General features: G+C 42.2%; 1 protein-coding gene across 1 annotated transcript in view; it reads right to left on the bottom strand.

Annotated features, from left to right (window-relative positions):
• The window catches only part of Myo1e (myosin IE), a 206,213-nt gene that overhangs the window by 48,367 nt on the left and 144,405 nt on the right, over positions 1-13,441 (bottom strand). Inside the window, exons 17-18 of the mRNA XM_020175398.2 lie at positions 9,205-9,311; positions 996-1,094 (exon numbers count right to left, since the gene is read on the bottom strand). Coding sequence (XP_020030987.2) covers positions 996-1,094; positions 9,205-9,311 — 206 coding nt within the window. The remainder of the gene's footprint in view (positions 1-995; positions 1,095-9,204; positions 9,312-13,441) is intronic.

Consider the following 13,441-nt stretch of genomic DNA (forward strand, 5'->3'; position numbering starts at 1 on the left):
TTAAAATCCTATCAGTTCTTGAAGTTAAGTGTTCCAATCCACTCAGTCTATGAAACACCTGTGGCTACTGATGTATTTTACAATAAGTAATGGTAAAAACAATTCTATTATAACTTAAATTATAAAAAGACAAACATACCCCAAAAATGGGTAAAGGACTTGAACTGACATTTCTTCAAAGAGGAAATAAAAACGGCCAATAAGCAAATGAAAAGACGCTGAGTATCCTTTGCCATCTGGGAAATGCAAAGCAAAACCACAAAGATATGCCGCTTCACACCCACCAGGAGGATTAGTCAGCTATTAACATCGGTTGGCAAGGACTGGGATAGAATGGAATCCTCAAATACTGCTGGCACGATGTACAATGGTTCATCCACTTGGGAAAACAGCAGGGCAGCTTGTCAAAAAGGTTAAACACAGAGTTACCACATGACTCAGCAGTTCCACTTTTAGGGATACACCCACAAGAAATGAAAATACATTTCCTCACCAGACTTATACATGAATTTTCACAGCATTGTTCAGAATGGCCAAAAAGTGGAATCAGCCAATGTTTACTAACTAATGAATGAACAAGCAAAATGTGGTGTGTCTACTCAATAGAACGTTATTCACCAATGAATAGGGTGGAAGGGCAGACATGCTACATCATGGAAGAACCTTGGAAATACTGTTAAGTGAAGGAAGCAAGTCACAAAGGACACACGTATGACTGTTTGTATGAGGAGCCCTGCATAGGCAAATCTATAGTGATAGACAGTACATGAGTGACTGCCTAGGATGGGGTAGGAGGGGAATTAAGAGTTGACAATCAAGGAGAGTGTGTCTTCTTTTCAGAGTAAGAAAGTATTCCAAAATTGTGGGAGATGCACAATCTGCAGGTGTATTAAAATCTGTTAAACCATAAGCTTTCACATGGGTGAATTGCTTAGTATGCCATTGTATCTCAATAACCAGTTTTAAAAAGATGTCTAGAGTCATTGTTTTATTACCTCTGTAGGAATTTCTGGAAGATGCGCCGATAGGCATACCCAGCTCTCCTCACTCGGATGTTTTCCTTCAGACCCAGATACTCTACTTGATGCTTCACCCTGGAAAGAAGAAGATGGAACCCGACATCACTGGATAATTCTTTCACACTGCCCCAAACCCCAATTCCAAATTGCAGAGTAACATTAAAAAGTAATTTATAATTTATAGTATTCAGACATCGAGTCGACCTCTTAAATTGTATAATATTAATTTTTAAAACATAAAGTATGACAATTACACAAGAGGATATTACATATTATTTTGAGGACAAATAGTAAAATAAAAACCCATCTGCCAGGCATGGTGGCAGGTGCCTGTAGTCCTAGCTATTCAGGAGGCTGAAGCAGGAGGATCTCTCTCTTTTTATATTTTATTCATTTATTCACATGTGCATACATTGTTTGGGTCATTTCTCCCCCCTGCCCTCACCTTCTCCCTTGCTTCCAGGCAGAACCTGTTCTGCCCTTTTCTCCAGTTTTGTTGAAGAGAAGACATAAGAAAGACAAAGCGTTTTTGCTAGTTGAGATAAGGATAGCTATACAGAGAGATTCCTAGCATCGCTTCCACGCACAAGTGTGTTACAAGCCAAATTGATTCATCTCTACCTGACCTCTTCACTAGTTTCAGATCCCCTTCCCATAGTGACCTCTGTTGCTTTAAGGTTTCTGTATTCAGGAGGATTTCTTGAACTCAGGAGTTTGATGCCAGCCTGAGCAACACAGTGAGACTTCATCTCAAAAAAAAAAAAAGGGGGGGGGTGGAGAAAAGGGAAGGGCTGAGTTCAGATATTCAGGAGGCTAATATCGGGAGGATCACAGTTCAAGGCTAGTCCTCGGCAAAAATGCAAGACCCTACCTGAAAAATAACTAAAGTCACAAAAAGGGCTGAGGGTGTGGTGAAGTGGTACTGTACTCACTGAAGGTGTGAGGCCCTGAGTGCAAACCCAGTACCACCAAAACAATAATCAGATTACGAACAAAAATAGTTTCTTCAAAAGGAAATAGCTTTCAAACTCAATGATATGGGCGTGGTTTTTGTTATTGAACTTAAATTTAATATTGATTCTAGGCCTAATGAGACTATGCTTCTAAGATTTTTCTAATGCAAGTTAAGTAAATGAAGCTACTAATTTCAAATGACCAAGTTTAAAATGGTCTAAAATAAGCCTGAATTATATTTCCAGTTGGTCTACCACCACGCCTGGCCCCTTTGTTGGTTTTTATAATAGTAAAAATCTGTCAGTGTTCACTGAATGAATGCAGAATCTTCTACACTGAAGTTCTCACACATAGGCCTTTTTATTTATTTGTTTGTTTGTTTGTTTTTCATTTTATTATTATTCATATGTTTTATTATTCATATGTGCATACAAGGCTTGGTTCATTTCTCCCCCCTGCCCCCACCCCCTCCCTTACCACCCACTCCGCCCCCTCCCTCTCCCCCCACCAATACCCAGCAGAAACTATTTTGCCCTTATTTCTAATTTTGTTGTAGAGAGAGTATAAGCAATAATAGGAAGGAACAAGGGTTTTTGCTGGTTGAGATAAGGATAGCTATACAGGGCATTGACTCACATTGATTTCCTGTGCGTGGGTGTTACCTTCTAGGTTAATTCTTTTTGATCTAACCTTTTCTCTAATACCTGTTCCCCTTTTCCTATTGGCCTCAGTTGCTTTAAGGTATCTGCTTTAGTTTCTCTGCATTAAGGGCAACAAATGCTAGCTAGTTTTTTAGGTGTCTTACCTATCCTCACCCCTTCCTTGTGTGCTCTCGCTTTTATCATATGCTCACAGTCCAACCCATTGTTGTGTTTGCCCTTGATTTAATGTCCACATATGAGGGAGAACATACGATTTTTGGTCTTTTGGGCCAGGCTAACCTCACTCAGAATGATGTTCTCCAATTCCATCCATTTAACAGCGAATGATAACATTTCGTTCTTCTTCATGGCTGCATAGAATTCCATTGTGTATAGATACCACATTTTCTTAATCCATTCGTCAGTGCTGGGGCATCTTGGCTGTTTCCATAACTTGGCTATTGTGAATAGTGCCGCAATAAACATGGATGTGCAGGTGCCTCTGGAGTAACCTGTGTCATAGTCTTTTGGGTATATCCCCAAGAGTGGTATTACTGGATCAAATGGTAGATCTATGTCTAGCTTTTTAAGTAGCCTCCAAATATTTTTCCAGAGTGGTTGTACTAGTTTACATTCCCACCAACAGTGTAAGAGGGTTCCTTTTTCCCCACATCCTCGCCAACACCTGTTGTTGGTGGTGTTGCTGATGATGGCTATTCTAACAGGGGTGAGGTGGAATCTTAGCGTGGTTTTAATTTGCATTTCCTTTATTGCTAGAGATGGTGAGCATTTTTTCATGTGTTTTCTGGCCATCTGAATTTCTTCTTTTGAGAAAGTTCTGTTTAGTTCACTTGCCCATTTCTTTATTGGTTCATTAGTTTTGGGAGAATTTAGTTTTTTAAGTTCCCTATATATTCTGGTTATCAGTCCTTTGTCTGATGTATAGTTGGCAAATATTTTCTCCCACTCTGTGGGTGTTCTCTTCAGTTTAGAGACCATTTCTTTTGATGAACAGAAGCTTTTTAGTTTTATGAGGTGCCATTTATCTATGCTATCTCTTAGTTGCTGTGCTGCTGGGGTTTTGTTGAGAAAGTTCTTACCTATACCTACTAACTCCAGAGTATTTCCTACTCTTTCCTGTATCAACTTAAGAGTTTGGGGTCTGATATTAAGATCCTTGATCCATTTTGAGTTAATCTTGGTATAGGGTGATATACATGGATCTAATTTCAGTTTTTTGCAGACTGCTAACCAGTTTTCCCAGCAGTTTTTGTTGAAGAGGCTGCTATTTCTCCATCGTATATTTTTAGCTCCTTTGTCAAAGACAAGTTGGTTATAGGTGTGTGGCTTCATATCTGGATCCTCTATTCTGTTCCACTGGTCTTCATGTCTGTTTTTGTGCCAGTACCATGCTGTTTTTATTGTTATTGCTTTGTAATATAGTTTGAAGTCAGGTATTGTGATACCTCCTGCATTGTTCTTTTGACTGAGTATTGCCATAGGCCTTTTTATATCGTGCCTGAGATATGCTGGCTTAGTAGGCTGATAGGTTAGGAGCTGTGTGGACACAAATGTCATGAAAACCCAGGCCTGTGCTGAAAAACAGTGTCCCTAATGCCCACAGACAGATGCTGAACACCTGTGCGATCCTCTGGAGGGACAAGCTGGGTCAGTATCATTCAGGATGGCTGAGTACAGACACTTGGAGACCTGGTGTTTGAGAAAACTAGAAATAAAAAGTAAGCTCCCTTTGCAAACAGGGAGTCATAACCGTGTTGTGGTGGGAAGGTAACCTCTTATGCTCCCCACTTGGTACATTTTGGGTCAGCTGCACTAAGGATGGGGTCCAGACCATGACCTTTTATGACCTGCTGTGTCGTAAGGTAATGAGCAACACCCTCACTGGGTGTTCCTCATAGGCGTCTCCCCAGCAAGGCCGTCATGGAAGTCACTTCCAACTAAGCCTCACACTTGCTGTTGACACTGTTGACTACTATGCGCCAGGCACACAGCATCTCAAAGCAAGGTACGAGGGACACAAAAAATGGCAATGTTCTGTTCCTGTTGGAGACCATGCAGCTAGCACGGTGGTGACAAGCCAGGTTCTGGAGCTGGGTTCCTGGGGCCCTCTGGATTCTGCCACCATGTGGCCTCTCTGCACCTTGATTTCGTCTTCTGTAAATGAGGATGGCGATGTGAGCTGTTCATTTCTAGTTGGGTACCATCCATTAAAGTGCTTAGTTCCTCGTATGAGTGATGCACAGCTGTTACTATTCTAGTATATTCCCAGCTACAGTAAGTACACCGGGACAGGAGAGTAGAGAGAGGAAAGGATTTTTCCCAGCAGGCCATTCTCAGAATGTAGCTGTGAAACTCCAGGAGGTGCGGGGCCCTGATGCCATGAGAAGATGGGGCCTCTCAGGGAGGGATGGTTGAAGTCTCCACTGGGCTTACTTGAGCCGACATTCAGAAATGTTGACTCCTTCAGAAAAACTCATTTTCCCCCTTTTTCTTCCTTTTTTAAAAAGTGGTACTGAGGTTGAACTTAGGGCCTTGTGCCTGCTAGGGTAGGTGCTCCACCCTTGAAGAATATACTTCCAGTTCTTTTTGCTTTGGGTTATTTTTCAGATGGGGTCTCAAATTTTGCCCAGAATCAGCCTCAGACTCAAAATCCTCCTATCTATGCCTCCCACATAGTTGAAATAACAGGTGGGTATCATCATGCCCGGCTTGTTTGTTGAGATGGGGTCTTGCTAACGTTTTGCTCAGGCTGGCCTCAGAACGTAACTCTACTGACGTCTGCCTCTGAGTAGCTGGAATTACAGGTATGAGCCACTGTGTCTGGCCCAGAACTAACTTTTTAAAAGCCTTTATATGAAAGAATTATTATTATTGCTATTAGTAGTAGTAGCAGTACTGAGGATTGAACTCGGAGCCTTGCACTGTACCACTTGAGCCACACACCCAGCCCTGAAAGAATTAATATTAAACATGCATTTTTGCTTGGATAATTGAGAGAGAGATAAAGAGAGAGGGAGAGGAGAGAGAGATAAAGACAGAGAGATAAAAACATAGAGAGAGAGATACAGAGAGAGAGAGAGACAGAGAGAGTTGTTCAACTAATGAGGTAAAAATCTGATTCAGAAGAGTAAGCACTTTTCCTTTCTCCCATCCTCCAAATCCCAAACTCACCATCGACCTTTTCTCTAGTAAGGAGAGGCACTCGAAGTGCCCACTTCTGATGTTTTCTCCTTTTCACAAACAGGAGCTTCACTCCAAGCCTTTGAGGCAGGAATGACACCCACCAATTCAAGAGAAATGCTCCTTTCCCATGAATCCCACAGGAAAGAAGAGTCCTCGTGGTAAACCGCTGTCTCACTCATTATCACTGCCACCATCAGGACATTTTCTTACAGAATTTCCTTCTGTGAGGCTAGCAGGCTCCCAGATCCTGTAATGTGTAAAATTCATGCTTTCACAGGACCCAGGTTGCTTTTTGCATATTCTCCTCAGTAGACACTGGGTAGACCTGACCCAGGTATTGCCCTAGGTGAGCCATTTCTGCCCCCTCCATACTATCCTCACAGACTCAACTAGGCCACTATCTGAGAATTCCACAAGGGCAGCAATTACGAATTCAGGGCAAGCAAAGCTGCCAGAAGCCAAACAAAAACACATTTGCAACAGGAAGAGACAAAAATCCCACATCCCATAAACTTGTGGAATGAGTAACCCTCTCCACTGAGGGCTTCAACTGAGCGTGTAATCCCGGCCAGCAACACATGGCTCTCCACACTCTTGATGAAGTGAAGCCATCTGCACACAAACCTGACCGAGGCTACGGGGGGGAATCCTAAGAAACAGAAATCCTATTGGAAATGGAAACCAACACATGACCAAAGCACACCTTGAATCACGTCATATGAATGCAGATCAAGTTCTTTGCCAAAACTCAGTAAGGGGAGTCACTAAAGGAGAGAGAGGAGAAGAAGGAAAGGAAAGGAAAGGAAAAATATCATGGAGGAATCCTATGAGAATTTATGGAATGTATCAGTGTCTTGATTTCTGTTTTCTGATATTGTAATGAATCAGGTTGGATTTTATGAGCAGGTAGCATCAGGATTGGGGAACTTGCAGGCAGTAGCTGCGGTACAATTCTGTATCAGGAGGTTTGAGGAAGGGTGTACTACATTTGAAAGGCAAATGAGAAGTTTTTATTTAAGATATTTGCTAGGAAGAGCTGGGGAAGGAAAGAAGGACAGTATGAACTGAGAGAAGAGTGGGCTAATGCACCTTGAAGCCACACTTTGTTCCCAAGACTCTTTCATAACTTATTTCTGAGGTTGCTTGTGACTCCACCCTTCTGCTATGTGTGTGTGTGTGTGTGTGTGTGTGTGTGTATGTGCCTGTGCATGCAGGAGTGTGTGCATAGGTTGGCATGCGTGTGCATGGTGCACGCAGGTATGTGTGAGTGACAAGAGACAGAGCCCAGCAATGGCCACTGGGCCCAGATCCAAAAATCTTCATTCTCTCTGACACAAGAAGATCCCATTCTAGACTGACTCTCTTTGTTTAAAGAGGGAGAAATTGAGGATGGAGGAGATAAAATGCTTCATTCAAACTAGTAAGTGATGAGCCAGCACTAATCATAATTATTTAAAATCCTAGGCCAGCCCCTGGCTGGAGACCAGTGGTTCTGATTATGGTGCCTGACCATCATTACCAAAGTCATTGGGAAGTCTTTAAAATGCACATTCCCGAGTGCATCTCAGGTTCACACAATCAGATACTCCAGAAACAAGGCTCAGCAATCTGAGTTTTAACACTGCATGTTCAAGTTGGAGAACCAGCACTAGAGAGCAAGAGAAGTTTTTAATTAGTAAGTGGGACGAGACAATGATGCTGCTGATATCTTAGCTTCAAAGGGGAAACTGAGCTACACAATTCAGAAAAGCCAAGGACAGATTAAGTACATCCAGGAGGATGAGCAAAATGGGGGCTGTGAGATTCCACATGCCAGAGAAGTATTGGAAGAACAGAGTGATTCTCCAGTGCAGAGGAGATTCAAGGGAAACATGGTGGCCACCCGAACCAATGGGGAGCTGCCAAGGAGGAAAGTGAGGAGTGCATAATACTGGTGGTGGATTAGAGACCTGGGACTAGGATGAATGTGACCTGGAGAAGGATTGTGGAGCTGCCTGAGACAGTCATCTAAAGATGGAGTGGTCACCTTGGGAGGTGCCAGGTCCTCATCAGAGCCTGAATCTCATTAACTGAGAACGCTGTGAGTAGAATCTCAGATGGCATTCAATTGACAATTCGAAGATCCAATGGGGGGAGGTTTAGAAATATGTATCCATCGATGAGCTTATTCAGAAAGACTGGAATGACAGGAAGGGAGACTCCCGTACCTGTCTTGAAGATGAGGAAACAGATTTCAGTCGCATCACGAAGTATTAAGTATAAAGAAGAACCTTCAACCCTTCAGACAGTGAATGTTTGACTTGGGTGGCTTTGTTGTTATTTTGTCTTGCTTTGGTTTCACTATCTGTCTTTTCCCTCCTAAAAAGGATCAAGTATTTGTTACCTGTTTGCCACAGTTGAGGAAGGAGCTTGCTGGCAGTACGGGAAATGCACTTACATGTGTCTCTCAGAGGAAGCAATTTGCAAATGTCAGTTTTAACCCGTTCTTCTTGTTGTTAACCTTTGATTTAGTTACTTGATACCTTTAACAGGTCTATTTTTTCTCCAGGAGAGAAGAAAAGGGGGCATTCTGGTAAGCTCACATCCTGGGAAGTGGTCATCTGATACCACTTTAAATATTAAAGTTACCCCACCACAAGGTCTTTCTCCTGCCCTTCTTCCTGTGTTCCCAGGAAGTGATGTCATGTCTCCTTGCAGCGTGTCTGGCTCCCAGCAGGGAGCAAACATTGAACGTTTTTACCAGTACCTTCAGTTTCCAATTCTACACCCTCATTTCATTGTGTTTAGGTCACATTCCTAAATACCAGCTGCAGGAGCAATGACTTTAGGGACGAAGGGGCTTTCCCTCTGACTTGGTCCATCCCAGTCTCTCTGCTCTTCCACATGGTGCTTAGGTGGAATTCCAGAATGTTCAGTATGTCCTGACATCTTCATAATCTACAGTAACTGACAGATAGCCTTTTAATCCTCTCTTCAGCCTCTCCCTTCTAACCCTGAGATAAATGTCCTAGGTCACATCCTGTGGGTGCCAGTCAGGAGCCAAGTGTACTAAAAGGCTACATGGAGTCTCCGACTAATTTTAAAACCATCACGACTTGCGGTATTAAGGTTTTGTTTTATTTTTTCCATCTTCCCCCAGACTAGCCACAATCAACACCATAAATTGCTAATTCTGAACAGAGTGGCACTGCTAACATTTTAGGAAAAGATAGGGGGAGAAAATATATGGATTTGTGTCCTGGAAAACTGGAGACCTAGAAGTGTCAGCATGTGTGGATAATTGTAACTGTTGCCTGTGGTGTTGGATGGCTCATCTGGGGCAGAGGTTAACGTGCAGGGCCCACCTGTGCCAGCCTTGACCTCTCCATCTGCCACCTGTACCATACCTGCTCTCCTCCCAGTCTTTGGGCTTCTTGGTTTCATTTGGTTTTATGCAGCGAATGTAGTGGGGTGTACATTTCATCAGAGTGCTCACAAGGTCATTGGCTTGTTTCTAGACAGGAAGAGCAATATCAGTTAGAGACATAGAATTTTCTCTAGACAGACGGACTTTCAAAGGAGACTTGTGTGGAAATATATGGCCAGAAATTAATCTTCATCACAATTTGCTCATTAGCTTCAAGTTAGGTCCCCTAAACTTTCCTAAAGGTCTGCTGACTTTTCTGATGATTTTATCACTCTTAAATCAGTTGGAAATTTAATTGTTCAAAGTAATTAAACATTTTTGACACAGTTAAAAAATAAAACAATAAGAAAAAAATCTTCACATACAGTTCTTTTCATGGGGAAAAAGGAAACATGTCACTAACAAATTAAGTTCAATTAATATTGATTGAGGGACTTTGCAAATAATGTTGTACTCATTAATTTTTTGGTTCATTTGTAAATTATGAGCAAGGATAAAATCTCAATATCCCCTGTGCTCTTTTTCCTGACTTCCCAATCAATGAAGATTAACCTTATTAAAATGATGGAAAATTCACAGTTAAAGTTTGAGATTTATTTAAAAAAATCTCAGAATTATAAACTTCTTGTATGCCATTTCATTCAACTTCTTCCTTAATATGTCACTTGTCAAACCTGCAGCCTCTGGGCACTTTCCTGTGTCAGATAACTCACTCCCTCACAAAGGAAAATACTCCAGATAAGGTCGTCTGTTTATTGTCTATGCACTGGGTCCCCAAAGCCGAACTGAGGTCAAGCAGAAAAAGCCACATAAATCAGGCTGGAATTGCTTAGGGTGGATTTCAAATCATGAGACTCTCACACTTTGTTTGAAGAACTGGGAGTAGAGCTCACATCAGCATTCCCAGCACACAGCTGAGCACACCCTGTGGGTCCAAGGATGTCGTACATATGCAAACGCGCCTTCCAAGCAAATCAGCATTCAGAGAGAAAAACCTCTAAAAGAAAATAGCGAAAAGGATCTCCAAGGCCAGAAAACCATCACAGAGTCAGCAGAAAGGTCTGCTTGCAATAGACAACCCTCTCTCAATTAGGGCTTTTCTGTTTTCATGCGTTTGGGAAATCTGAAACCCTTGAGAAAACTATTGGATCTGTTCACAGCAAGATGTTCATTGGTGAATGAAGTTCTCTGTTTAGATGTGCAGAAAACAGCCTTTTCTACACTGTCTGAAATTGAGGGCAGAGCTACAGAGGTTGCCCAATCAAAGCAAAGGCTGCTGCTGCTGATGGAGGTTGCACTTGAAAGCAAACCTGATGATCTTTGCAACATATAAGGTGAAACTGCAGAAGGGCTGCTGAGTTGTTGAGAACAAACAAAGCTTGTTCTCTTAAAGTCTCCAATTGTTTCTAACTTTTAATTTTTGATTGAAGTTTTCATTTCCTTAAAGAACAACTTTGTAGACTCTTCAGTCCTAAGCATTTTACAGCAGACTTTCTTTTTGCTGTGGCATAAGAAAGCATGTAGAAGCAAGTGAGAGCTATGTTTACATGTCACTTGACATAGTTCTTTCCAGGTCAAATAGTCACAAACATTTACTGAGCATGCATCATGGAGAGGACACGTGGATAGCTCACTAATGCCACACAGCAACCTTATTTTTCAGATAGGAAACTGAGCCTTAAAGCAAAAAGAACTGCTCAAGACCATACAGTTTATAACAACTGGAGAAAGGCTAGAATCCAGGCCTGTGTTTCTTACTCAAAATGCTATTTTGCTTCCTAACGAGGACATGGAGTAATTTAGTGTGGCAGAAAAGGAATTAACTAGATGAAATAGGACTAGACAGAAGCCAGCAGGTTGTGGAATAATTAATTTCAACCAACAGGAATGCATCTTAGTCATCACAATTATTGTGAATTTTGATACTTTTGGGTCAATTTTACATGTCCCCAGAGGTAGCTCTGGAATTATTTAATTTATTTTTAATGCTGGGGACTGAACCCACGGCTTTGTGCATGCTAGGCAAGCACTCTACTCCTGAGCTACCTTCCTAGATCCAGCTCTTGGCCTGGGTATGTTTTTGAACACAGTGTCTCGCTATATGCCCCAGGCTGGCCTTGAACACATGATCCTCCTGCCTCAGCTTCCCAAGGGCCTGAGGTGGCTGTGAAGCAGTAACTGGATTAGTTCTAATTCCAGTCAATAAGAATCCACAGGTTGAGACAAAAAGGTATCCATAATACTTGCTTAATAGGAGCAGGGGTCAAAATATAAAATAAGACAGGACAGTGAGAACAGGCTTGGGGGAGATGCGCTCCTTCTACTCCTGGCAGATTAGTCACGGCCTGAGCGGGGGTCCCAGTTCTGTTATTTGCAAGTTAGATGACAAATCACTCAATTTTTCTGGGCCTGAGGTTCTGTAGCTGCAACCTACATACAGGTCGGTTAAATTAAAAGAACTCCAGTGTCTTAATTTCTGCAGCCAGGCCCAAGCACGGTGCCCTGTCACATTCCATCCACTACAATTCCAGCTTCCCAGTAAAGCTCTGCCCAGGCCACCTTTGCCCACTCAGAACTTGATTCTGCTTCTGATTCTAGTAGCAATCTTTTGCTCTGATTTCAATACTGTCTCTTCCAGCCACAACCATGAAAAATCTTGTGAGGTTACTAACTGCAATCCACTTATTTTTAATAAGTTGGTAAGTACACCCACCAAGTGAATAGTCTACTAATTAAATCCTAATAGATAAATTTTAAATTTTTAAATGACTAGAACCCAACAAAACACCCAACACTGAAACTACCTTGAATATAAATTTAACTTTTCTTTCAAGGAATTCAGGATCTCTTTCAGTGCTTACACTTGTAGACATTAGGATGACAATGCTGGGTACTGGTGGTTCAAACCTGTAATCCTAGCTACTTGGGAGGCTAAGACTGGGAGGATTGTGGTTCCAGGCCAACCCAGGCAAAGGTGTTCATGAGACTCCCAGCTCGATGGAAAAAAACTGAGTATAATGAGTGCGTCTGTCATCCTAGCAACTGTGGGAAGTATAAAATAAGAGGGTCATGGCCCAGGTCACTCTGGGTAAAAAGCGAGACCCTGTCTCCAACATACCCAGAGCAAAAAGGGCTGGAGATGTGAATCAAGTGGTAGAGCAAGCACAAAGCTCTGTATCAGCAAGAAAAAGATGATACTTGATGATATCTGGAAAATACTGTGGCTATGGAAGATACAAGAGATTGGCCATGGCTGTATCTCTAAGAGGTACAGAGGGGACAAATAAAACAGGGAGACTTTTCCTCATGGTAGAACACCAGGTAGACATAGGTGACACAATCTACCAAGTATGGCATGACTCGGGAGCGGAGGGTGGTGGTGAGAAGATATAGTACAATTCCTTTAGATAAGCTAGCTGACTTTAGGGTGACTTCCCTAGACAATGGCCTGAAATCTGTCAACCTAAATATTTTGTGTACAACCCAGAAAGGTGGAAACTTTGGTTATTTAATTAGACACAAATATGAAGAAAAGAAAGGGAACAAGTCTTCAAAGGAGAAAAAGGCTTCTAGCCCTGCTCTCCTCTTTATAAAGAATAATCCAGACCATGTGAAAATGAGTCATCACAGCCTCGATGAGCTTGGTCTCTTAGATCTGAATGTGACAGTCTCATGACTAGATTTTCCAGCCCAGAGCTAATCCTTATCCAGGACCTTGAAGTGAAGGCATGAGTCAGAAATTTCACACAGACATTAATATCTGGGGCCTTGTGAAAATATCATTTGTTCTCGGCCCTCAGCAGTTTGCTCCAGAAAACCTACCTGGTGACTGCTCCGAGATTGCTAAACTTTTAGCTCTTTCGACATGATGCCCAGAACTCAGAGGGCTCTGTGTGCCAGCTCAAAACCCATTTTGCAAAGTTGGGTGCAATGGCACAAGCCTGCAGTACCAGCTACTCTGGAGGCTGAAGCAGGAGGATCCTTTGAGCCCAATCTGGGCAAAACTTTTTTTTTTCTTTTTTATTTGATTTGTTTTCTCTTTTTTCTTTGATTTGTTTTCTCTTTTTTTGGTGGTACTGGGGTTTGAACTCAGGGCCTACACTTTGAGCTACTCTACCAGCTTTTTTTCATGATGGGTTTTTTTGAGATAAGGACTCTTGAACTATTTCCCTGGGCTGGCCTAGAACCGCTACCCTCCTATCTCTGTGTCCTGAGTA

The sequence above is a fragment of the Castor canadensis genome, chromosome 2 (genome assembly GCF_047511655.1).
Source record: "Castor canadensis chromosome 2, mCasCan1.hap1v2, whole genome shotgun sequence".
NCBI lineage: Eukaryota > Metazoa > Chordata > Mammalia > Rodentia > Castoridae > Castor > Castor canadensis.